The sequence below is a fragment of the Anabrus simplex genome, chromosome 6 (assembly GCF_040414725.1).
Source record: "Anabrus simplex isolate iqAnaSimp1 chromosome 6, ASM4041472v1, whole genome shotgun sequence".
Classification (NCBI taxonomy): domain Eukaryota; kingdom Metazoa; phylum Arthropoda; class Insecta; order Orthoptera; family Tettigoniidae; genus Anabrus; species Anabrus simplex.
The window spans coordinates 313,919,856-313,946,281 of NC_090270.1; the positions used below are offsets into that span (position 1 = coordinate 313,919,856).

At 40.0% G+C, this 26,426-nt stretch overlaps 1 protein-coding gene across 1 annotated transcript in view; it reads right to left on the minus strand.

Annotated features, from left to right (window-relative positions):
• Dbp80 (putative ATP-dependent RNA helicase Dbp80) overlaps positions 1 to 26,426 on the minus strand; it is a 152,565-nt gene that overhangs the window by 108,194 nt on the left and 17,945 nt on the right. Inside the window, exons 2-4 of the mRNA XM_067150554.2 lie at positions 26,068 to 26,339; positions 25,896 to 25,988; positions 16,369 to 16,471 (exon numbers count right to left, since the gene is read on the minus strand). Coding sequence (XP_067006655.1) covers positions 16,369 to 16,471; positions 25,896 to 25,988; positions 26,068 to 26,339 — 468 coding nt within the window. The remainder of the gene's footprint in view (positions 1 to 16,368; positions 16,472 to 25,895; positions 25,989 to 26,067; positions 26,340 to 26,426) is intronic.

Below are 26,426 nucleotides of genomic sequence, written 5' to 3' on the forward strand. Positions count from 1 at the left end.
TAATTTGTAAAAATTGAAGTGTGATTTGTTATGATAATAACTTTGTAAAATAGTGGTTATAAAATATGATATTGGGACATACAACAACTGCTAAAATTATAGTAAACTAATTTAAAATCTTGTCTAAAAGATGTGGAACTTTGAAGCTGACTGCCGTTCACTTTCAGCCTTTCACTTTCAAAAGCAGATGTTCTCAAATAAGAACAAAACATGTACTGTTTATAATTAATTAATTTGCTAAAAACACTGCCTGCTCGATCTGCATCCGATGGCTGCTTATACTGCCTGCTCATTACAACATTTTAACATGGGACTAAATGAATCACTCAGTTTACAAATACCCACAGCAGGTGGCAGCACCAACTGACTCCTGAACTGTCGGAATGAAATAGCGGAAAGTAGGGTAGTACTGTATTTGTTTACAGTGAAAATGGTGTACTACTGCGTGCCTTTCTGCAAATCAAAGAAAGGGAAACCAGAATGCTGTGGTATTTCATTCCATGACACGGGCTTTTTCAGGAGATCCAGTTGAAGCCACGTTTAGTTCTATAAGAATGGGAGGAAGTTGCAATGACATGACTGACTCCCGGGCTACTCAGAATTCCATAAAGAGAATTCTGAAATTTGGTATTTGAATGTCCACCGATGGTGCTAACGTTATCCACAAGCAAAATTCAACATTTTCTGCCTCAGTACCCTCTCCCGGACTTGACAAAACAGAACCAGTGATGCCCGCTGAGTATGTACTTGATTTACTGGATGATGTTCGTGAGCCCCCTGAGTCAGTGTGTGTGTGTGTGTCACTTTGGAAACTGCTTCCCATGCATTAGTGTGTGGTTATTTAGTGCGTGTAATCGAAGAAAAAAACAATGCAGCACGTGATTGAGTAAGGTTTCCACCTCAGTTAATGCATCCCCATTGATGAACTTAATCAGACAGTCAGATAGAGGTGGCCTGCGCTATCCGTAGCAACAATTTATTGGTCTAATTATGGGGCTACAGAAATTTGTTGAGGCGGTTCTACCGTACTGCAAGAAATCTGCAAGTCTGCTCCAGACTATAAAAAACTATGTTCTACCCCCTTTCGAAGCATGTAACATGACAATTTTACCTCTCGGACCAACCCACCACACTAATAGCAGTCACACCCTTCTCGATCTAATAATAACAAACAATTCAGCGAAAGTCCTGCAACATGGACAGACATCAGCCCCGGGGCTATCTGGACATGACATAATCTACCTGTCCTACCAATTACAAACTCCGAAACCAAGGTCGAAAATATTATCATTCAGGGACCTCAGACGAATTGACGCAGATAAATTAGAAGAAGATGCTCTTTCCGTGCCGTGGATGGAGATAAATCGCGCCAATAATCTACAGGAAATGGTCTCAACATTTAATAACCTAGTAACGCAACTCTACGATCGGCACGCCCCAGTGCGTACGGGAAAAGGTTCCAGAGCTCCTAAGCCGTGGATAAATGACGAAATTCGCCACTTAATGGCTAAACGAGACGCTGCTCATAGACGATACAAGCACTACCCAACGGAAGTGAACCACCAGACTTATAAAACACTGCGTAATAAAACGACCTCTAAAATTCGAAGCGCTAGACTACGTTACGCCCATAACTTGATTAGACCTGACGTACGCCCTGCGACGATGTGGAAATCTATGAAATATTTTGGTATCAATAACCAGAAATCTAACGATGAACTAAATGTTAACGTAGATGAATTAAACGACCATTTCATCTCGCCAACGGGAATTAATCCGGTCGTAAAGGAGAAAACTATTAATACATATGATAATACGCCATCTCCACAGAGAGATCAATTTTACTTCAGTCACGTCACACCGCAAGAAGTGATTGACTCAATAAAACGCATCAAGACCAGGGCTAGGGGCGTAGATAATATAGGCCATGAAATGCTCATGAAAATTCTCCACCACATCATTTATCCATTGGTGAATATTTTTAATTACTCACTGCAACAGGGGACTTATCCGGAAATATGGAAAATGGCCATAGTTCGCCTGCTTCCGAAAATAAGACTTGCGAAGGACGTCGGTGACTATCGGCCGATTAGCATCTTATGCATATTGTCAAAAGCTTTAGAATTCATAGTCCACAAGCAAATTACCGACTATCTTATTCAACACAATCTTCTTGATATCCACCAGTCCGGTTTTAGACCGAAACACAGCACCTGCAGTGCATTAACACATGTGACTGATGACATAAGGCAAGCTATGGACAACAAACAACTGACAGTTCTAGCGTTATTGGACTTTAGTAAAGCTTTCGATACTGTTGACAGGGACATACTTATATCCAAATTAAATAGTTTAAATTTCTCCGCGAGTGCACTCCAGTGGATCAGATCCTATCTCACCGGTCGCCAGCAGTGTGTACTTATCAACAATGAATATTCAAATTGGCGTACGGTCGACGTAGGAATACAACAAGGATCTGTACTGGGCCCCCTATTTTTCTCTTTGTATATAAATGGCATATCTTCCGGATTAAAACACTGTAAATACCACTTATACGCTGATGACCTACAGATATATATACACAGCAAACCCGAAAACCTGCACTCAGAAACACGTCACTTGAATGAAGACTTGATGACCATAGATATATGGGCCAGAAATCACGGTTTAAAATTAAATCCATCAAAATCCCAGGCAATAATTATTGGTTACCCTAAATTACTTTGCAAGCTCAATCGAACAGCGTTACCACAGTTGTCCATAAGTGGTACACCCATACAGTATAGCCAAAATGTTAGAAATCTTGGCATAATATTTGACGAACATCTGTCCTGGTCTGCCCAAACTATATCTGTGTGTAGGAAAATATACGGAACGCTGCGCTGTCTCAGTAAATTCAAATTAACTTTCCCTTTTAAACTAAAGAAAATTCTTGTTGAATCACTCGCATTACCTCATTTTGATTATTGCGACATAGTTTACAACAACCTAGGAGTAGACTGGGGAAGGAAATTACAGTGCGCTCAGAATGCCTGTGTAAGATTTATCTGTGGACTTCGTTACGCTGACATGTCACACCGTCTTATATGCGGCTCGGGTGGCTTCGCCTGCAAGAACGACGCACACTTCATACTCTTTGCTTCTTGCATACTATTCTTAAAAGTTCTCAACCAGCCTATCTCCGTGATCGAATGAAGCTCCTCTCCACAGACCATAACAAAAATACCCGATCCTGCAGCACCATGTGTTTATCCCTTCCTGTACACAGAACAGCAATCTACACGAAATCATTCACCGTTACCGCAGCCCGACAATGGAATCTCTTACCAGTGGACGTCAGAAGCATGTCCAGCAGCTTAGCTTTTAAACATGCCTGTGTCGAAATACTAGGTAAACATGCATGAATCATCAAATTATGACCTGAAAACACCTACTCCTACCGCCTCTTCATCATCATTTCCCTCTTCCTTTCACAGATATTCTTCTTCTTCCTCTTCTTCTACTTCTTACTAATCCTTCTCTTCACCTCTCAACTGAAGGCGATATTTCGGTGTACTGTAGAAATGTATATATTTTCTAAACTTTTTCTTAAGTAGTTGTTATAGTACTCATTATTCATAATGATATTCTTAGTACTCATTTTTCATAATTATATTCTTAGTACTCATTATTCATAGTTATATTCTTAGTACTCATTATTCATAATTATACTCTTAGTACTCATTATTCATAATTATATTCTGCACTTTACGTACGATTTATATTATATAGATGATATGATTTTTTTTTTTTAAGTGTGGTTACTTTTGTTAATGGTATTACTGTTACTATTGTCCATATTATCATATTATTGTCATCAGTAGTTATTATTAAGTGTTCTAGGTTAAGACTGGTTAAGTGTAAGAAAGGGAGTACATCCCTAACTTTGCCAGGATAAATAAAACATATTACTATTACTATATTACTATGCCACTGTAAGATTTTAAAGTGTTTTAGTAACAATAAGCACCAGGAACTTCTGTCAGAAACTGCGGTGGCCAAATTCGTGAAACCTCTACTTAGTAATGTAGGGAAGTTCCATACAGACAAAGTTTCGAGGTTTTCTAGTTCGTCAAAATCTCTTTCTCGAAAAGTTCTGAAGCTATCACTCTCTAGAGCACCACTTTATGCGTACAATTCTTTAATTTTTCTGTTAATTTCAGATTTTAAATTTTGCTTGTATGCTTATCTAGCTGTATTCACGCGATAACTGGGTACGTCTGGTGCTGCGATCTAGCGGCAAATTGTTTGTAAGTCGTGTTACACGTTTGAATATGGAATGAGCAGGCAGTATAAGCAGCCAACGGATGCAGATCGAGCAGGCAGTGGCTAAAAAGCAAATAAAAAGTATCAAAAAGATGGAAGATGTTCAATTAATGTAAGTCTATGTGATTAGAATTTGATACGGAAAATGAAGCTGATTACTTGCAATAAGTGGTATGTTCCGAGCTGTCAGTGGAGAGATGGCATGGGAGGACATCAGTAGACGAATAAGTTTGAGTGGTGTCTTTAAAAGTAGGAAAGATCACAATATGGAGATAAAGTTAGAATTCAAGAGGACAAATTGGGGCAAATATTTGTTTATAGGAAGGTGAGTTAGGGATTGGAATAACTTACCATGAAGGATGTTCAATAAATTTCCAATTTCTTTGCAATCATTTAAGAAAAGGCTAGGAAAACAACAGATAGGGAACTTGCCACCTGGGCGACTGCCCTAAATGCAGATCAGTAGTGACTGATTGATTCAGGGTCGTCTTGGATTCGGAGAAATACGGTTATTATTATCGATACCAAATTGTGTGCTGTGAGTAGAAACATACAACTACAAGGATGGACTACATGCTGGAAGTTATTGGAAGGAGACCTAAGGGACACCGTAAGCAACAATGGGATGATACACCAGATGACGGCATGAAGAGAGTAAGTCTACACCTGACGTGGCCCACAACTGAACGAAATGAAGACATTGATGTTGGCTTTCAGGTAGGTAGTGTACAAAACAAAGCCAGGAAAAAGCATTTAAGAAGGATTTGTCACAACAGTAATATAAACGGATATAAAACTGTGCAGCAAATATGAACAGAATTAACAAAAACTAGGCTGGCTCAGAATAAGTTTCAACAGCAATCTTAACAATCGTAACAGCAGTGGGTGAAGTTGTGAAATCTACCCTGCTTTTCGTGTTTACATTTACTTTCTATTTCCCGCCCACTTTCACAGGTCTGTCATTCAATTTATTTGTGTGTCTTCTTATTCCCTTCCTGTATTTTATTCTTAAAATAAACACTGTACATTGTCTTGATTAATGAATGGAAGCAAACCAAATTTATTGTTAAACTCTGTTTCCTCTGGAAAGTACTATAACGTGACGGGATGATATATATAAAATAAGAGTTTTGTCTGTACACTGTTCAGAATTTAAAAAGGATGGTATTTCTGTATCAGTCATGCCCACAGTAAGAAGGAAATGTTTTTACTTTTTCCATAATTTCTGTCTGCCTGTCTGTATGTACAGTAGAATCCCATTAGTCCGGCATCCAACAGTCCGGAATGCCCGATGGTCTGGCACCATTCCAGGATTTTTTAATGTTTGCAACAGTTAAAGCGCACGGCGCGGTTCGAAACTACACGGAAGTGTCCACTACGTGTCTGCTATTGTTAGATACAATTGGCATTGTTGGCTGTCACCACACACAGGTTCAGTTCATTGTTTTGATTGCGAGCACTTTTCGCCACAGTATTTTTTCTTGCGATCTAGGATCCGTATTACAGTAGTGCAGTAGTATAGTGAACATACATATCAAAGTGCCCTGTGGAAGTTTCCTTGGTATTTGAGTAGTGACAACATTCTCGAAACCGAAACATTCTTCAAGTTCCAAATCAGGAAAGAAAAGTAAGCACGTAACTCATCAAACGCCTGGAGAAAGGTGAGAATAGAAATATTTTGTTGAATTAATTTAATATTGGCTCCTCAACCATTTAACACATAAAAAAACAGAAAGATGAACTAATGAAATTTGGTTCTCAATCGGTGAAAACTGAAAAATGGCTTCCAGACAAACATTTAAAAAACCCAAACTGGAACAATTAGATAGCTTATTGTGCAAATGGTTCAATGCAGTACGCTCCGAAGAAAATCCAGTAAAAGGGCTTAGGTGTTGCAAAAAGTGAATCCAATTTTTCTCATGGTTGGCTCAGAAACTTTTCGGCATTAAATTCGAGGATTTGATGTAACCGGAGAGACACTTTCATCAAACCAAGATTCAGCAGAAAAATACAAAGACGAATGTTAAGAAATAATCGCAGTTAATAATGATTCTGCTGATCAACATTTTACCGCAAAACGCCGCGTTTTAGTGGTCATATCTTAATGAAAATCGGTATAAAAAGTTGACGAGTAAGTCGTTATAATCTAGGTTATAAATAATCTTACTCGCGCTGAGTGAAATGGTAGTTTAGGGGAAGGCCTACAATGGAATTCTCAAATATGTTTTTTTTTTTTTGCTATTTGCTTTACGTTGCACCGACACAGATATGTGTTATGGCAACGATGGGATAGGAAAAGGCCTAGGAAGTGGAAGGAAGCAGCCGTGGCCTTAATTAAAATACAGCCCGGCATACGCCTGGTGTGAAAATGGGAAACCACGGAAAACCATCTTCAGGGCTGCCGACAGTGGGGCTCGAACCCACTATCTCCCAATTACTATTCTTTATGTAATTAGTGGTCCTATCTTAATGAAAATCGGTATGCAAAGTCGGGGAATAAGTTGCTACAATCTAGGCCATAAATAATTTTATTCACGCTGAATGAAATGGTAGTTTAGGGGCAAGCCTAAAATTTAATTCCCAAATAATTATGTTATTAGTGGTCGTACCGATAAATTAAGTTATGTAGTATTTCTCATCATTTATGTCTTATACATTGTTACCATACCGGCTATGATCAGAGATATTAATGAATTTGGATTTTTGTTACTAAGACCTTATCAGAGCCGAGTCATGAGAAAATGGGTAAACAGGATTTAATGAAAATCTGTATGTAAAGTCAGAGAATAAGGAACTACAGTCTACGCTATAAATAATTTTTTAAGACGCCCTAATATCACGGAGTTAAAAGAAAACTAAATGTGAAGGCCTACAATATAGAAAGCTCATAAAATTGATCAACAATAACATTACATTGACCATTGTTTGTTCTGATGTGCTTTGTCTTCTGTTGCCACTCATCTCCGATAGATAGGATTACTGCTGCGTAACGAGTATTTTTTAAAATTTGTCTTACGTCGCGCCGACATAGGTACGTCTTATGACAATGATTGGATAGGAAAGGGCTATCTATGAGTGTGAAGAAGTAGCCTTGACCTTAATTAAGGTACAGCCCAAGCATTTGCCTGGTGTGAAAATGGGAATAGACAGAATAACATCTTCAGGGCTGCCGATAGTGAGGTTCAAATCCACAATTTCCCGGATGCAAGCTCACAGCTGCGCGCCCCTAACCACACGGCCAACTCGCCCATTCGTACGAGTGTAACAGTCTGCCTAAATATTGGCAGAAGTAGCTGGGGAGTTAGGTAACATTCTTCTTTAGCATGCAATTCCTCTGTTTCATAAATTTTTTGATACTACTGGTACGTAACAAACTGGTTCATCATAGCACTTGAGCTATTCAATCCCTACTCTGAGGCACTGATTGGAATGAGAAATGTGCATATTTAACAGAATAATGACAGAGAAGTGTTCACGGCTGTCTGTGGCCTGGTCAATTCAGCTCTGGAAATTTGGACTGTTAGTGCTGGAAAAATTTTTTGCTCTATTAACCAGCATTTCATCTTAGGTCTGACACTAGACTCATCAGAGTGGGATGTGTCAGACCCTACCCACTGACGCTGGGGTGTATGCAGGTGAACTTATCAGAGGCCCTATATAAGAGGCACAGTCTGATAACTGCATACAGGAGATAAAACTCCACAATGGAATTATTGCTCACCTAGCAATTCCGAATGGAAATTCTATGGATAGGGCTTCTGGTAAGTTCACCTGCATACATCCAAGCATCAGTGGGTAGGGTCTGACACATCCCACTCTGATGAGTCTAGTGTCAGACCTAAGATGAAACGCTGGTTAATAGAGCAAACGCCGGAAAAGCCTTACATCTGATCTGTTTATTGACATGCTCTATTGGTGGAAAAATAACTAATTCCCTCCTAGGGAACACAGAATTTCCACCGTAGTACTGTTCATTAAAAGTGATAAAATGTGCAGTTTTTCATTTGATTATTTTATGTGATAACATTGCTTTTAATCGCTTCATTCCTACTGACGCTTTTGTAATGACTTATGTTGACTTCAGTTAGGAAAACCACAAAGTCAGTCTTCCCGTAGCGAAGCACGGGTACATCAGCTAGTAATAAATAAAATACAACTGGTTGTGTTTAACACCAAGGCTACAATTTCTTCCCGGAAGCTACGTTTTCCCTATAATCCATCCAAATTAGGTGGTCCCGCAAGCATCCTAATTAAATCACGTTGTAAAAATCCCGCATTATCCGTTCCTCGAAAAAACAATTTCCCGTATCAACCGTTCAGAAATTTCAGTCCCATCAACGCAAAATCCTAGATCACGCGTTTTTCAAGAAACTGTATCTCACGAAAAGATGGCAACGCATACTTGCGGATCTTGGTGTTAACGTCCAGTCATTGCGGTAATTTGAGGAACCGGAAAAGCGTTCGGTGGTGAACTTGCAAAAGGGACCATCTTAGCAGCGCATTCGGGTGGTATTGTTTAGAGAATCGAAATCACACAGCAGAGTGTGTCCACAACAATTGGAAGGAGACAGAGCGCATTTCGACAGCTCTACTTGAAGACGGAACGAGTTTCGTCAAGTGTTCATACTTGCAAAGCATCTACATTATGTCCAGGGTTAGATATTTACTTTTTTTTCCCCGAGTGTATCGCCGAACAGGTTTTCGGTACTTCTCTCAGGGCACTGTATACTCACTGAGCTTTCAGGCAGACAAGACAGACCACGCGTCACAAGGGATATGCGGGCGGAGCCCGGATCCTTTGTGCAATTTTAGCCCTACGACCCGAAGGTCTTGAGTGCTGCTTTCGACCGGTAGGTTGTTGTACAGAATGGTTTGGTAGGTGGTGGTACCGTTGTAATGTGTCGCATTGGTCAGAATGTGACCAAGACCCCGGAGGGTCAAAAAAGGTGGCCTAGGGGCACGCCCCAGGTAGTCGTAATTTCCCGTAGTGGGGTTTATAAATTTGGAGGTCTTAATGGGTTGGTAAGGTTTTGAATTTTGGGAGTCTTAATGGGATTGGTAGGTAGAGCAAAAGGAGGGTGAGTGGTCACCCATCCAAGTGCTGACCATGACCAGTGTTGTTTAACTGTGCTTAATTGCGTGACATAGCGGAATGAAGAACTTACTTGGAAAGGGAGGGGGTTGGAAGGAGGGACTGAGAGGACTTGGCCGGGAGAATAACTTGGTATGGTTTCATGATGGGTTTAATTTATGATTAATTGCTTGGCAGGCATGGTTGGAGTTACAGGGGTTGCTTGGAGAGCAATTAGTTGTAGTAGTAATTGCAGGAGGAAGGAGGGGTCTAGATTTAAGTTCTGGAGCGGGCTGAAGGGCAGGCTAAGGCCGGGGGGGTGGGGGAATATTACGGTTTAGGCGCGGGGGCGGTGGTTTATGGGATTTGATGTGCTTGAAGTGTTTGTAGTGGGATTTGATGGCATTCTTGATGTAAGGACAGCCGGGGAACGAGGCGGCGTGAGTAGCGTTACAGTTAGCACATTTAAGCTGTTCTCTGGGGACCGTGCAGTCGGCAAGGCGATGTGGACCTCCACATCTGTTACATCTTGCAGCTTCTTTACAGGTGGCGACGGTGTGGTACAGTTTAAGACAGTTGTAACATTGGATTACTAGTGATGGATTTGGCGGTGCGTGGGTTCGATGTTGTGAGGGCTTGTAAGCAGGTTTGAGTTTACTTTTTGGGTTTTTGGATTTGTTCTTGAACAGGTCTGGGTGGTTAGGGATATTAGATGTAGGCATATCGAGTGATGGTTCAGACGAGGTGGAGGGGGGAAGTCTTGAGTGGAGGGGGATAACGGCGGAAACAGGGTGGAGATGGTTAGAACTTCTTTGCTCGGGAGTTTGGGTGGAGCAGTCTGTATTTCTTTTTCTCTGGAGTGAGTGAGGATGGTTTGAGTGTCAGCAGTAGAAGTGGGTACATGGTTCTTAGAGTTGGTGACCGGGTTGATGAGGATTGGACGGGGAATGTCCACTGAGTTAATTTTATTGAGAATGATGGGTACTGAGCGGTTACGGTTGGGAGTGATGATCAGGTGATCATTGCGAGTTTCTTCAATGATGGCAATATGTTCTTGTATAATGGGTTCTATAGCCAGGATTATTGCTTGCCGGGTGAGAGGTACTGGACCTGGGTTAGTGAGTGGTACTATTAGGAATGTACAGTTGGAGGAAATGGGAAAGATGGAATTGTTCCGTGTGTAGTGATACGGCTGCTCAAAACGATGTGCATCACATGTTTCTTCAGAATCTTGGATAGCTTCTTCTTCTTCTTCGTGAGTCTGGTCTTCAGAGGTTACAGGAGCTGCAGTGTCTTCATTGTTGACAGGTGGTACTTCTTCTTCTTCTTCGTCGTCGTGGGGGGAAGAATTAGGGTAGGAATTAGAAGAGGATTGTGTGGAGTCAATAAATGGAATGCCTGTGGTTTGGAGTAGGCTGGAGAGGCGACTGCAGAAATGGGGGTTGGTGGGAGCGATGTATATAACATAATTATCGTCCTCTTCTACGGTGTGGATGCTGAAGAGCTAGTGCTATTGTGCGTCTATGGGAGTGGAGTGATTGTTTGGAAGTGTCTGCAAGACGGAAGGAGTGGTCCTTGCCAAATGGGACGGAGGAGAATGAAACATTAAAGGGAGTACTGAAATTAGAATATGGGCCCCAGCTACTCAATCCACCGGGGGTATAAATATTACTAAGGGGGGTGGGAACAGAGAGACTGATGGGGCGGTGAGGGAGCGGGGGAGGAAACAGCACTCAAGTGGTCAAACTCCGAAGAGGACCTGAGTCGAGAGGGCGCACTCGGGGGGCCAGTCGTGCCCGGTGTAGTTTTGTCGGGTTGCGCCGAGACAAGGCACGAACAGACACCACATCAAATGCAAGACAAGTTTGCTCTTTTCCTTTTGAATGCTGAGTGTGCCCGCACAAGGCAGGCTGGCTGGAGCTTGGCAGGATGTGTGGCCCGGTTGACTTGACTGGAGGGAATATGCGGGACCACAGACAGACCACTGGGAGTATATCCAGGAAGTCGGACCGCCCTGTGAACCGCAGAGCTTGGCTGGCGATGAGGTTTGGATGATGGCACATGGGCGAGTGGTGAAGGCCGCAGGGTGTCCGCTTTGAGTATATCAAAGGAGACGGACCGCGCAGTGAACTTGGCAGTAGGCCTGGGTTGGCAGTGAAGACCGGGGTGCTCGTGACGAGCGCTTGGCTGAGAATCGAATGGCTCAAAAATGGTGATTTTTGGCAGAAATCTAAACTGCTCCTTCTTAAGTAACATAAATTTAGTATTTTAATATTATCGCATACGATTACGTTATCGAGACCAGAACAGATGTTGCACCTTTTTACATACATAAAGCCATGGGAGGTTTTGGGATTGCCTATTACTGTTTTGGTCCTAATGTAAGACTAGGAATTTCACATTATTGTGTTAAAATGTTAAAACCGCAGCCGTTTTATTTGCGCACGTTACATGTAAAAACCTTTGCATCATTTCGCACTCGTACCGACTTGGACAGCGAGCGCGTTTTCCAGCTGAGGTCAAGGTCGCGAATAACTGTAAATTCGGAAGTTTTGATTATATTTTTTTCTCTTTCCAATTTAATCGTGATTAGTGATGGACATTATTGAATATAATGCATTTGAAAACTTGAGAATCGATACTTACATTCGAAATAATATTCTCGAGTTCAACATAACCTTTAACCCTAGACCGGGCGCGCTGGTTGTTTTTGTCAACCAGTGCACTATTTTATGCCGTAATTCCTAGAACTGTCAGCCTTTCACCACCTCGCAACAAATACCTTTGCTCTCACTCTTGACCTTCAGTTCAGTCGAGTTTCGATAACAGTGGAAGTGATACGTGTGCAATTATTTCGAGCGAACGCTTGGAACCCGAAGATGGTTGACAAAGTCAACCGCGCACCTGGTCATGTAAGTAAAATTTGTTTCTTTTAAATTTCCTTTCTTCTGTACTTTTTGGGTAATTAGACAAAGTCAGGCGTAATTACATGTAGTATATTTCTATTTTAGGTCTCGTTTTGTCAGTGATGAAGACATACCTGACATTTTGAGCCAGCTGTCCGATGAAATAGAGGACTCTGTCTTGGACTTTTCCGATGAGGAGGAGGAAATTATAAACGTATCGGATCAGGATCATAACAGCGATACGGAGCAGGAGGCCGAGGAAGAAGATAACGAAAGGGAAGTTATCTTCGGGAGAGATTGAGGAACAAGGTGGTCCACGACGCACTTTTCAAAACTTACTTCGAGAGTAGAAGCAAGGAATATTGTAAAAATACTGCCAGGGCCAGAAGGGGAGGCGAGAATGGCATCAACAGAAATTGACTGTTTCATGCGGTTGATAAACGCTGAGATGGTCGATGAACTATTATACTGGACTAATTAGTACATTTCTAGGAAGCAGGAGGAAGTGAATTACAGCCATGAGCGCGATGCTAAATTTGCGAACCGCAGTGAAATTATGGCATTGCTCGGGGGATAAGGTGTGAAAGATTTCTTGCACATGGCAACAAAGTTCATTCTTCATTGAGTCATTTTTTTGCGATTGTATCTGATCATTTCATTGTATAATAGTGCAAATATTAAAATATGACCATTATTTTAATTTAATTATGTATCTACTGCTTAACTCATTTTAAATAGGCACAGTATTCATATCCCTTTCAGAATTAGTTCTCGTGTTCATGATTATCTATTTTAAGTATATTCATATTAATCATTAATACAAGTTTTTAATTTTATTTGGAGAATAACATTGTAACAAAAGACAAAACGCCGTTAAATGAAATGTTTGTGCGATTGGAAGGCTGTAAACGACTGAAAGCGTAACTGGTTGACAAAGTGAACCGCACACCCGGTAGTGTGACAGAAATTGGCGCACCCGGTCTAGGGTTAAAAGTCGATGTAGGCCGTAGGCCTAACTTGCGTGGTAGAAGATTTCCACAAACTGACTACGAACTACGAACAGTATACTGGTAACCAAATTACAATGGAAGATTTAAAGAAAAAGGGATTTCGCCATCATGTTGGATGCTTTTGTATCCAATGTGCTTTATTTTATTAGATTAGAGAATTAAAACATACTTGTGGTCGATTGTTTGGCTTGATTTTATTACGTTTTTCGAACAGTTTGACCGATCAAAGTTGCTGAACTGAAAGAAGTTTCCCCGGTAAAACTGAATGTAAAGTTTCGAGACTTTTAAGTCGCGTACTGGTAATTAATGTTTGAAGCAGGCCCCGCGGTCGAACTTGCCTGCCTCTCACCCGGAGGACCCAGGTTCGATTCCCGGCCAGGTCAGACACTTTTAGCTGGATATGAGGGCTGGTTCCAGGTTCACTCATTCTACGATTACCTTTAATTGAGGCGCTATTTAATGATGAGATGGCGATCCCGGTCTAGAGAGCTAGGAATAACGGTCGAGAGGATTCATCACACTGACCAAGCGTCACCTTGTAATCTGCAGGCGTTCGGACCGAGCAGTGGTCGCTTGGTAGGCGGAAGGTCCACTGGGGCTGTAGTTTGGTTTGGTTTAGGGGTGTTTGTAAGATTTTAAGTATACATATTTCTTTTTTGTGATGTTTAGCCAAACTGTTCATGGTTCATTCATTCCCGGATTTTCCGTTTTCCCATGTTGTACGGTTTTTTTTACCGTCCCTCCAAAAACGGAGAATCGAGGTTCCACTGTAAAACAATTGGACGAAACATAAAATAACAAAAGAGGACAGAAAGTTTGAAAAGGAATAGGAGTGTGTTTGATAGACGATTTCCTTTTGTCATGTTGAAAGAGACAATTTGTAGGGAATCTTCATGTTTCACAACGACTTTGCTCCATGTCTTCAGAAAAGAAACAATCGAACATGCCTGTGACAATTCTAACAAATTTCACACACTAAAAACCCCAACAGATGCAAGGTCTATTAATCTATGTCATGAAAGCATCAATCTAAACAAGGTCTGATATTAGTTAATCTATACGGTCAATGCTATATTTATGGATGTTTTACAAAATTAACATTAATTTAAAATGATTTTGGTATTAATGAACTAATGAACTTTTGATCAGTAACAGTTCAATATTTGGGACACTAAAATTTCACATGATAGCTACGCAGTATTGCAGCTGACAATGGAGAGCTCTAGTGTATAGTTCAGTTCTTATGAGTTTCGACTTGACATTTGAATGCTGCCTTTTGGCAGAGGCTTAAGTGAATCAATAAACAGCCAATCATGGGCAGCTGATCGCTCCGATAGAGCGCATTAGACTCCAGTTCTGATTACCACTGTTGTTGGCCTGTTGTTTATTATAACCAAGTGCTATCAGCTATGCGTTGTGCCCAGTTCTTTCCTTTTCTGCTATTTGCTTTACGTCGCACCGACACAGAAAATCTTATGACGATGATGGGAAAGGAAAGGCCTAGGAATGGGAAGGAAGCAGCTATGACCTTAATTAAGGTACAGCCCCAGCATTTGCCTGGTGTGAAATTGGGAAACCATGGAAAACCATCTTCAGTGCTGCCGACAGTGGTATTCGAACCCACTATCTCCTGGATGCGAGCCCCTAAGCGCATGGCCAACTCACCCGGTGCAGTTCTTTTCATGGTCATTGTCAGTTCACTCGGTCATTCTTGACAAAGCACCAACAATGATGGGTAGAAATAATGAGTTGAGTGCTTGAAGGAGCACAATATTTCGATTTGCGATGAGATGAGGAATGGGGGATCCCATGAATCTTGTGAAATAAAACAAGCTCTACTACCTGGTTTTCGTGGTGGATGAAATAGCCAAGAGGCATGGGCATAAATTTGTTCACCTTCCACTATATCATTGCCATTTGAACGCCACAGAACTGATCTGGGCCCAAGTGAAGGAATATGTTGCAGCGAATAACAGACTCTTCACAGCTTCGGAAGTTGAAAGACTTCTTACGGAAGCCATAGGCCGTTAAGTACAGAAGACTGGAGCAAGGTTGCCGGACACAGTCTGAGATAAGTGAAGCATGGGAGAAGGAAAGTATTACAGATGATGACAAACCAATGGCGACTCAGAAATCAGTGGTGTATTCCCCTTGTAGGATTTTTCCTTCCTTAGGAGAAATTGAATCAATTAGCAATGCGAGCTCTTCCACAGGGCGGATAGAAATTTCATTTCATTTGATCACGTTTTATCTGTTCAAGCACTGATCTATTTTTATCTTGTAGCCTTATCTTATGTTATTGTTAATCTTATATGAGTCATACATGTTGCTACAAAGAATAATTGTTTCTGGACTTATATTCGAGTATATACATTTCCGCTCGTGTTGTGTGTTTTGAATCAGCTGTTTGTTCTCGTATCAATTTGGCACCAATGTCTGACTTCTGGTTAACTGTCAAGTCAAAACTCATAGAAACAGAACTATAGTCATAAAAGAAAGGAAATATAAAACTATGTTGAGTGTCCAAAAACCTAACACAAAACAGTCATCAATGATCTCTCTCTTTTTTTTTTTTGGATCAATTTGTTTTCCCACTTACCTTCATAGAAACACACATGTCTGACAATTTCACAGTAGACCATAAGACAGAGGATAATTGTTCTGCTATTTACCACTCCACAAACAATGTCAATTTTGTGACATTTCACACTATCACTAGAAAGTAATCTTTCTAATGAACAATAAACTTGTAATCCCAATAAGCAACATACCAGCTTCACACAGGGAAAATTGGTGGTTTACAGTTACGTTCTGGTCATATGGCTAATAAGATTCAAATAAAACTGTCAATATGCAAAAGTAGCTTAAGCACTACGTTAACACTGAAAATAATTCAGCTTTTGAAGTTAGAGAAGTGGAAAAAATCTATATCCATCTACAATCAACAACAAAATAATTACACTGGTTTTTATCAGGCAACATTCTCCATTTCTTAGCCAGTGGGGTTGTCTATGTGACAAATCTCATGAGAAATGTTTTGGTAGCCCTTGTTTAAATTAAGAAATATGCGTCATACCTGAGGATAATCTTTCGTCGGATCAACCCGACTCAACATCGCCAACACAAAGGCAGCTGTTTTACCAGTACCAGACTGAGACTGGGCAATCATGTTCTGGGGACTGAAAGAAAACAAGCATCCTCAATATTAATATATCAGTAACTCTGGCAGTTACTCAAGTAGGGCAAACAAAGCCATTTCTGATGACATAAACATAATTTTCTAAACCCCCAACCATCATTGAGTTTATTATATTAAAACTACGAACAAAAAATTAGAGACTAAATTTAACTAAACTTTATTCAGTAACTTTGAGCCAAAATTTTTCGAATCCCATGAGCCATGTTATGTCATAATCATTCAAGATTTTTAAAAAAAAAAAACTTTATTAACATTCAATGTCAAAGATTCACTCCACAACCTAAATTAAAATGCAACCTGCTGTTCTCTCTCTCTCTTTTTTTTTTTTTTGCAATTGGTGTTTTACATCCAGAAATTAGGTCAAAATAATTTGCTGGTTAACATTTATTTGGTTGCCCCTTTGCATTCAATGTGCACTACTGAATTAATGAAACTAACAAAAAGATTAACATAAAATAACACAAGCACACATCACATCAACAATTTACCGCACAAGTGTATTAAGAGACAAATTTCTAATTTAACAGATGAAAAAGTTTGGCCTGCTGAGAGATTATGAAGGTATGTGATTTAAGTGAAAGTGACTATTTAATCAAGTTATCTGTGGTGTACAAAATAAGGTTTGGTTGCCCAACCAATCTGAAAGCATTTCTCAGTTGGAAAATATAGATATTTATGCATGAATGTTATGTAATACATGACTATTATGTAAAAAATAGTTTCTCTTGCATCTTTTATGAAACAATCATTAATGTAAATCATTCACCACTCAAGGTCTATTTTTCTATAAAGGGTACGGGGTAAGAGCTGTAAAAGAAAATACAATTCTGTGAGGTAAGAAGGAGAATTGAGATTTAAAGTTTGTTGCAGTAAGGTTACGCAGTGAAGATTATGTCTGTCTTGTAGAGACGGAACCAGCCGGGTCCGGTGTAGGATGATCTCACATGATCTATGTATTTAAGATTGCAGATGAACCTCACACGTGGATTTTGTGAGCACTGTAACTTCTGCAGTGATTCAACAATGGCATTAGAAACTGTACCGTAGTAATCAAGAATTTGCATAACTAGCATTTCAATTTAAATAATTTTAGTTTAAAGGGAAATACAATTTTAACTTGCTGAGGGTGTGCAGTGATGCAAATACTCACCTGCAAGTTAATACTGTATGCACAGACCAGGATAGGTCTTCACCTAGCGTGATTCCAAGATTTTGTTTTTAGACTATTACTGTAAAGCATGACTTTGTTCTGTATACACTGATTTGCTCAATCTGCTTTGGATAATAGTCTTGGATTAGCTACATGGATTGTTTGGGATTGGCCAGGTTGAGGAACAGTCAACATTTTACTGCCCAGTTGTTTAATGATTTGAGATCTACACTTAATTTTTCCATTGTTTCTAAAATGTCATCTGGTCTACAATGAATGTACAATTGCACACTGTCTGCATATATGTGATGTCTGCTGTACTTAAAAGAGTTTTATACAGATCACTTATACAGTAGAACCTCGATAATTCGAAATCGGTTAATTCAAAATCCCGCCTAATTCGAAGAAGCTCTCATTCCCGGAAACATGAGATACAGTTTTGCATGTTATTTAAATTGTTTAATTCGAAATACGGATAATTAGTAATTCGAAGTACAATGTCGGCCCCATTACCGAAATTCAGACCTTTTTAATTCGAAACTGCCTTTACATTTTAAAACAATAGTATGTTACAGAGTAATTTCAACTCGAAATTTATCCGCTCCGCGTCTTAATAGAACGCGCGTTCCAGAACGTGGAAGGGTAGCTTTCTGCATTACACTCACTTCGGTGGGTCTACAGTGCGCTTCATGATTGCCAAGTTGAATGAAATCGGAATTCTTTTGTATTCAACCTTTTAAGGAACGCCTTAATATCACGCAACAGGCAGTGTGCGGAAAAACAGAATCCGCGAACACTGGCGATGCCGACAGTTGTCGAAAAAACGTAGCTCATATAATAAATTCGTAGGCACCGAACAATATTGTCATTGCCGGTGAAACTGCATTGCTTTATTTTAATGCAAGCCCAAATGGTCTTATGGTTTTAAATGGGTCATAGTAGTGCGTTGCAATGCACATGGGATGGAAGCGAGAAACTTTATCCCCTCGTCATAGGAAAGTTCGATAAACCACAACGTTTTAAGGGCGTCGGGCACTTTCCATGCCAGCACAAAGCATCTAAAAATGCAAACAGTACAGAAATCCAAAAAATAATGCATTTACACAGGGGGACCGGCATAATTTATCCTCGTCTTTGAATTGTGTGATTTTTTTTTCTTTCGTTGCGTGAGGTTATGTTTGTGAGTGATTATCCAAGTGCATTATTTGAACATTGTAAATGCACCTTGTTGGATACATTTCGGAAATAGTTTTTTTCCATGGCATTTGAAAGGTTTAAACTATGAATCGAGGTGATCGCATGCATTAATGGGTCTTAGAATACTTTGTTACGCGGCAAGTGTTTGGTACATTTCTGAAGTACGAGAGAAGTGCTATGGCGGGAAATCGTACAAGGATAAAGTCATAGAAAAGTTCGATTTTAAGGCATCGGGTACTTCCTTTGTAAATACAAGGCATCTAAAATGCATACAGTATAGTAATCCAATTAATAAAGCACTTGCACATGGGAGCCAGCATAGACTTCTCCTCGTCTTTGAATCGTGTTTTTTTTTTCTTTCGTTGCGTGAGGTTATGTTTGCCAATGAGATATCCGAGTGCATTACTTGAATACTGTAAATGCACCTTCTTGGATACATTTTGGAACTAGTTCTTTTTTCATGGCATTTGAAGGGTATAAACTGTGAATCAAGGTTAACTGCATGCAGTAATGGGCCATAGAATATTTTGTAACGCGGCGAGGGTTGGTACTTCTGAATTGCGAATTGGCGGTTAATTCGAAGTCCGATTTTTGAGTCCCAACGACTTCGAATTAACGAGGTTTTACTGTATACAGTGAAAAAAGAAGCAGTGGCAAGTGTAGAACCCTGAGAAACTCCTGTTGCCATGGTCTGCAACGAAGAAGATTAGTCACCTTTGTTGGTAATACATTGTTGTTGACCATGTAAAAAGTACTTCATCCAGTAGAAGGTGCTATCCGAAAAACCTATTCGGTTAAGTTTTGACAGTAACAAATCATAGTCTCTAGAATCGAATGCCTTGCTGAAGTCAAGGGGACCATCAGTGTTGCCCCTCTTTCATCCATCACTTGTCTTATGCAATCAGTCTCTTAAAGAAGGCAGTATAAGTACTTTCACTTAAAATGGGTCTAGAGTATGGTACATATCCAATTAAGTTTTGCTTTGATTGAAAACCATGTACTCTAGTCCTTTCGCTACTATCAAAATTATGTTGATTGGTAGTCACCAGCACGTCTTGGAGTCTAAGTCATTACCAATGGACATACAAGGGCCATTTTCCACATCATGGGTTACATGCCATCCTGTATGGAATAACTGTAGATGTAGGTTGGGGGAGGGATGATAACGTCTAATATTTTCCTAAGCATTACTCTACCAACAGTATCCATTACAACTGCATCTGATTTTATTTTCCAGAGGGCAACTCTAACTTGCAAAAGTGAGATGTCATCAAAATTTTCCTTTTTCTTTATTTAACACATGATTGTTATATTTATCAACAAGAATGTTTTGTTTACCACTTTGACCCAGTTTCTTCTCCATTGGGTCACGTTTCTATTTTCTGTCAGCTGTGTCAAGCTTTGCCACAAAACATTTAATGTCTTCACTTATCCACAGGGATTTTGCTTTCTTTTAGTCCTTGTTATGCAAAGAGGAGCATTTCAATTAAAAAATCTGTAACACCAGGTCACGATGTGGGTTACTGTAGTCACGTCCTAGTTCATGAACCACGGGGGCAATGGCTGAGTGGCCTAGTAAGTGATCCCAAGGGTCAGGATACCAGTTGCTATGGAATACGAGTAGGCATCTCGGGTATATTTTTAGTCATGGCCCTCTATCTGTTCAGGCGGCAAGAACTATAAAATCCATTGGAGGTCCCCTACCTGTTAGAAGAGAGATTCTCACTGGGAATATGAGTAAGTAGGGTAGCATCCTGCTTTGCAAAATTTTTACCGAGCCCGCTCATAATGTTTTAAGCAAGCCCCGGACCTACTGGAATACCGGAGTCCCACTTCAGTTTGACAGGTGAGGAACCCCTTGGAAACAATGTGGCGAACAAAATGGAATTCGGTGGGGAGCTATCAATGTTGCCGGGGCTTTGGGCAGAAAGTAAGCAAGCAGGTAAGTAGATTTTTTTTTGCTAGTTGCTTTACGTCGCACCGACACAGATAGGTCTTATGGCGACGATGGGACAGGGAATGGCTAGGAGTGGGAAGGAAGCGGCCGTGGCCTTAATTAAGGTACAGCCCCAGCATTTGCCTGGCATAAAAATGGGAAACCACGGAAAACCATTTTCAGGGCTGCCGATAGTGGAGTTCGAACCTACTATCTCCCGAATACTGGCCGCACTTAATCAACTGCAGCTATCGAGCTTGGTCAGGTAAGTAGAACTGGCGGAGTCAGCAAACAGGATGCGTCTGGACGTGTTAGGAGTTAATGATATTCGGTAAAGAGAGGTAATGAGGAATAGATAGGAGATTATAAAGTGCTCTTGATGGGTGTTAGAAAGGGAAGAGCAGAGTGTAGGGTTGGACTGTTCATCAGGAATGCTATTGCATACAATTGTCACGTTGGTGACGAGTTTTAGCTCTCCCTGACCATATTTTGAATCTGCATTCATGCAAGAGAAATTAGTGTCATTCGGAAATTATTTCAGCCTTGTATTCAACTAATACTTTCTCCGTGGCATTGCCCACATTATTTATTTGATACCATCTTCGTCACTGTCACCATGAGATTATATTGCTTTAATGTTTTCTCTTGGAATCCTTAAACTTGGTCTGGTAAAATCACGTGCCCTAAGTTGTAGTGTCTTCTTGTGGGCGAGTCTATGACTCACTCTATTCCGTTTGGTGGGCCATGCTGCTTGTTGGTGCGAGTTGCCATGCTTGAGTAATCAGTGGAGTACGATGGAGGCAAGACGTGTTTCTTCCTCACTTCTAGATCACTTTCCGCTCTACCACGTGGCTACTGGACAATAGTGTTTCTGCATAAGGATTTAGTTCTTAGTGCTCCTTAATCAGATTCGGGGAACGTCTTTCTTTAATTATGAATTTAGTAATTTCAAGCATATTTCTTTTACGTGAGTAATGGATACTAGCATACTTCTGCAAACTTCAACAATGCAAGTAAGTCTCTTCTTCATTTCTGTCTTGGATCTGGTTCCTCCTACGTGAAGAAGTATGAGTTGAAAATCCTTCGTCTTGAGTATCGGCGTGGGTCTCGGATTTATTATGTCGTCCTGTTTTATTTAGTTACCTTAGGTTTTTCTAAGTTGGGTTTCCAAAGTGTACCTAGTTATACATCCAAACCGTTTGGTAAAAAGAAAGTGTGCTTAATTAGAAGCAATTTATTTAGTAATTCTATTGACCAACTATGAAACTTCTCTGTGTATAATTTTAAAACTACGCGAGATTTCACTTGGGTGCCAGTCCTTGATTTGTTTTAATTTCTTGTTTACCTCTGTTTCTGCTTATTTTATTTTGACCGTGTACTTGTAATTTTTCCTTTTAACCTTCATATTTTTCTTATTGACCAGCGTTGTTTTGGTTCATGTTCCGGAGTTAGTTGCCAAGGTCTCTTGGCGTGTTTACGTCTCCTTGGTAACTGGTCCCGGTTGTGATAGTGACTGTTTGATGTTGTTTGGTGACGTTGAGATTCTTTTAAAGTTATGTGTGGATATTATTCCGTTTCTTGGGGATTTTTTTTAGTTATTCTTGCTTAAATGTAATTTTATTTATACTCCCTACCTTTTCATTCTTATATTTTTCTGACTTTCTGCCGTGTTATGTCTGCTATTTTCTCATCCGCAAGTACTGGAGGCCGTGTGAAATCTCCGTGGTAATCAAGCGAGGTGTTTTCTGAGTAATGAAAATGTTTATATGTTCAAGAAATATTGTGAAAAGAAACATTGCTGGAAGACACAATGCATGAAACATGTTGAAATGAAATGTCGTATGGCTTTTAGTGCCGGGATATCCCAGGACGGGTTCGGCTCGCCAGGTGCAGGTCTTTCTATTTGACACCCGTAGGTGACCTGCGCGTCGTGATGAGGATGAAATGATGATGAACACAGCACACACACCCAGCCCCCGTGCCACTGGAATTAACCAATTAAGGTTAAAATCCCCGACCCGGCCGGGAATCGAACCCGGGACCCTCTGAACCGAAGGCCAGTACGCTGACCGTTCAGCCAACGAGTCGGACATGAAACATGTTAAAAATTTCACACGAAGTTCGGTTGTTCTGAAGTTATGCACATGTATCATTTAATTTTATTTCTCCGTCCGGACGGTACATTAAGGTTTTACCACTACATTTAATTTTGTAACCCAGTTCGGGTGTTTTTAATTTTGGACGTTTTCCCTGATAATGAAGGCTTAATTTCTTTTATTTTTGAATAATAAATACGTAAGTTATGTTCATAATTAAAACTCGTTCTCTTTAATGTAGACTAGAAATTTACTGCCGTTCCAACACTTAATTTGGTTCATGGTCTCTGGGTAACCGATTGTTGTAACTAAAGTAGCGGTAAGTGTTCGATGGTAATGAGTTATTTTTTCCTGTCACCTTTAATTTTTTGCCAATGTGTAACTTCTGCTGCTGATAGTCGGTAAGGCGGCAGACAATGTAGTTTCTGTTAAGCAAATAAATGAGTGGATGATTTGGCAGTTGGAGGAATTAGAACGAGAAATGTCTCACCATGTCTATTCATCATGTGAGGGTGCAGATGAGGAGGATATTGATAAGTTGTATGAGGTCAACAGCAAGGAGTGGATAGTGCTAATGGGCAATTTCAATGCAAGAGTTGGAAATAGAACTGATGGGTATGAGAAGGTGATGGGTAAATGTGGGGAAGATATGGAAGCTAATACGAATGGAAAGCGTTTACTGGACTTCTGTGCTAGTATGGGATTAGCAGTTATGAATACATTCTTCAAGCATATGGCTATTAACTCCTACACATGGGAGGGTAAGGAAACCATATCCACGATAGATGAGATTTATAGATAATTTTTTGGTTTTAAATGGCTAAGCACACACGCCCCTAAACTACCATTTCTTCTGTCGGATCTCAGAAGTCAGTACCCTGGTAGGTTGTAATTATTTGAGATGTGTTTACTTTTTAGCCAAGTTTCACTCATTAAAATAACGTCCACCTGCAGTGTATTGAAAATAGCTTTAAACTCATCCATCTTGTTCGAGGGGTGAGAGTAAGCATTTAACTGAGTGACCTGCAGCACATTCTTCTGGTGCCGAGCTGAGTGGCTGAGACAGTTGAGGCACTGGCCTTCTGACCCTAACTTGGCAGGTTCGATCCTGGCTCAGTCCGGTGGTATTTGAAAGGTGCTCAAGTCATCAGCCTTGTATCAGTAGATTTACTGGCAAGTAAAAGAACACCTCAGCATCTCCAAAAACTGTAAAAGTAGTTAGTGGGACGTAAAGCCAATAACATCATCATTCATCTGGTACTCAAGGCTACTCTCAGAACATCTCCTGCTGCCTGAGGGGCCGAGGCTGGAGATTCTGGGGTGATAGGACAGGGGTGGGAGCAGCATTGGAATGCAGGAAATAGTTACTATCATCAGAGGGATGAATGATATCAGTGGTAAACATTGCCTTTAAGTAGCAGAGATGAAAGATCCTTCCTTTATGCTCACCAAGGACCCACCAACCTGCCCTTAGAAGTATTTTTACGTATGTGGAAGAACTAAAACGGAGACTACATCAATCTGGGAAATGCGACCATTTTCTGAGTTCCTAATGGTTGCAGCAGTTTGCTATAGTCTCTGATAGAGCTCGCATCATATGAGGACAAAGGGCTGCCACATTCTGTGAAAATAACAAAACCGTGAAGTTTAAAAATGTCATGGTGTGTCAGATGTATCTATCCGCAGCGCGAATACCGGTATAATAAGTAGAGAAGAGTGAACTACACTGATCTTTATCCACTCTGATGGTCATGTCACTAGCTAATGATCTAATCAATCCAGACCAATGGTCTCATCACAGCTAAGTTTGCAGCTTTGTGTGGTGTGTTCCTACATTATGCAAGTCATACCATGTTGGTATACGTCTGTATTGCACACACACACCCCCCCCCCCCCTAGTTTTTCTTTTTCTTTTTCTTTTTTTTTTTTTTTTTTTTTTACAATTTGCTTTACAATGCACCGACACAGATAACCCCATTAATAAAGATTTTACCAAGTATTCATTATTACCGGTAATTGGGATAAGTATGATCCTACAGATAATCTGCCCCTTCAACATTCTTTCAGCACAATACAGCACTACTTTATTATAGCAACATCAGGCAGCAACACCTTCTCAATAACATCAGGTATTCTGTGGTATAAACATATTCCTCAGAAGGAAAGTGTTTTGCATCCTTGCTACGAGAAACACCTGTCCTGCGTATAAAGTCATTAAAAATATTAGTCAGGATTAGAATTTCTATCATGTGGGAATTTTTTCCACTGAAGAAATAAATGCATGCCACTGAAGCTGAGGACAATGTTTATGACAGTGATGATAATCTATAGTTACTTGAACTGCTGTGAAAAACCGACTGTGATATTGTAAATGAAGTGGTGAATGCGGGCTACAGTGACCATGAAGAGGAGGAGGAGGAGGAAGAAGAAAAGAAGTCTATCCCAATAGTGAGTGACGCTTTAGAAGCCAGAGGAGTTATGATTATGTTCAATGGAACTAGGGGAAAGTGAAGTGAAATTGTGATGAAAAGTTTAGAAACTTTGGGCAAACAAGAGAAGACAGACCAAAAGTACTCCTTCATTATTCCTAAATGAAGAAGTTTGGTGAGTGCTGATTATACTAGACATACTGTACTGTAGTTTCAAGTTTAACTCTATGAACTAAAACCTTATGAAATTTAATCATGTTTCTTTACCGTATTGTTGTATGTACTTCAATTTTACACTTTTAATGTCAAGTTTAAAATTAAATAACTTATGTACAATGTAAAATAAGCTTACCAGTAATTAAGTTTTGTTCTATACCATTTTCCATCTCCTCACCCTACTGATAAAATAAATCTTGGTCACAACACTTGTTTATAATGACAATTTATTAGGTCCCATGTATGTAGTAATAACCAAGTTCTACTGCATTCACATATTCTGGCAGAGATTTTAACTAATGTAAGTGTATGCATTAAACTGTCTTAACCATATTTCTGGTTGCTACCAAAAGTTAATAAAATAAATAAACTACACTTACGGATCTGCTAACAATGTTGGCAAAGCTGTTTCCTGGATTTTTGATGGAGCATAAAATCCCATATTATAAACACCTTTCAAAAGTGGAGGTTTCCTGAAATAATTACACAAATTATTTATTTATAAAATGACAGAATAAATGTAGGTACAAATAAGAAGTGATATGAACTTACAAATGCAAGGCTTCAAACGATTTTACTGAATACAGTGGAGACTTTGGGTCCTTTCTCTGTACTTGAATGTCATTTTTATTCTCTACTAAACCTTTACGTATTATCTTCTGTAGCAGAGATCGTTCAGCTGGTGTAATTTGATCATCTTCCTCAGGAGTTTTTTCTACGGTTGGTGGCACTTCAGCTGGAGGTGGGGCTGATGCTGGGGCAGGTTTACTGCTAGGACTTTCCGCTGGTGGGCTCTCTTTCTTTGATAGATTCAGGCTGTCTACCTGAAGAGAAAAGAACAGGTTACATACTAAGACATATTAAATACAACAGTAATGTTATTGATGCATAGCCTACTGTAGTCTGATGTA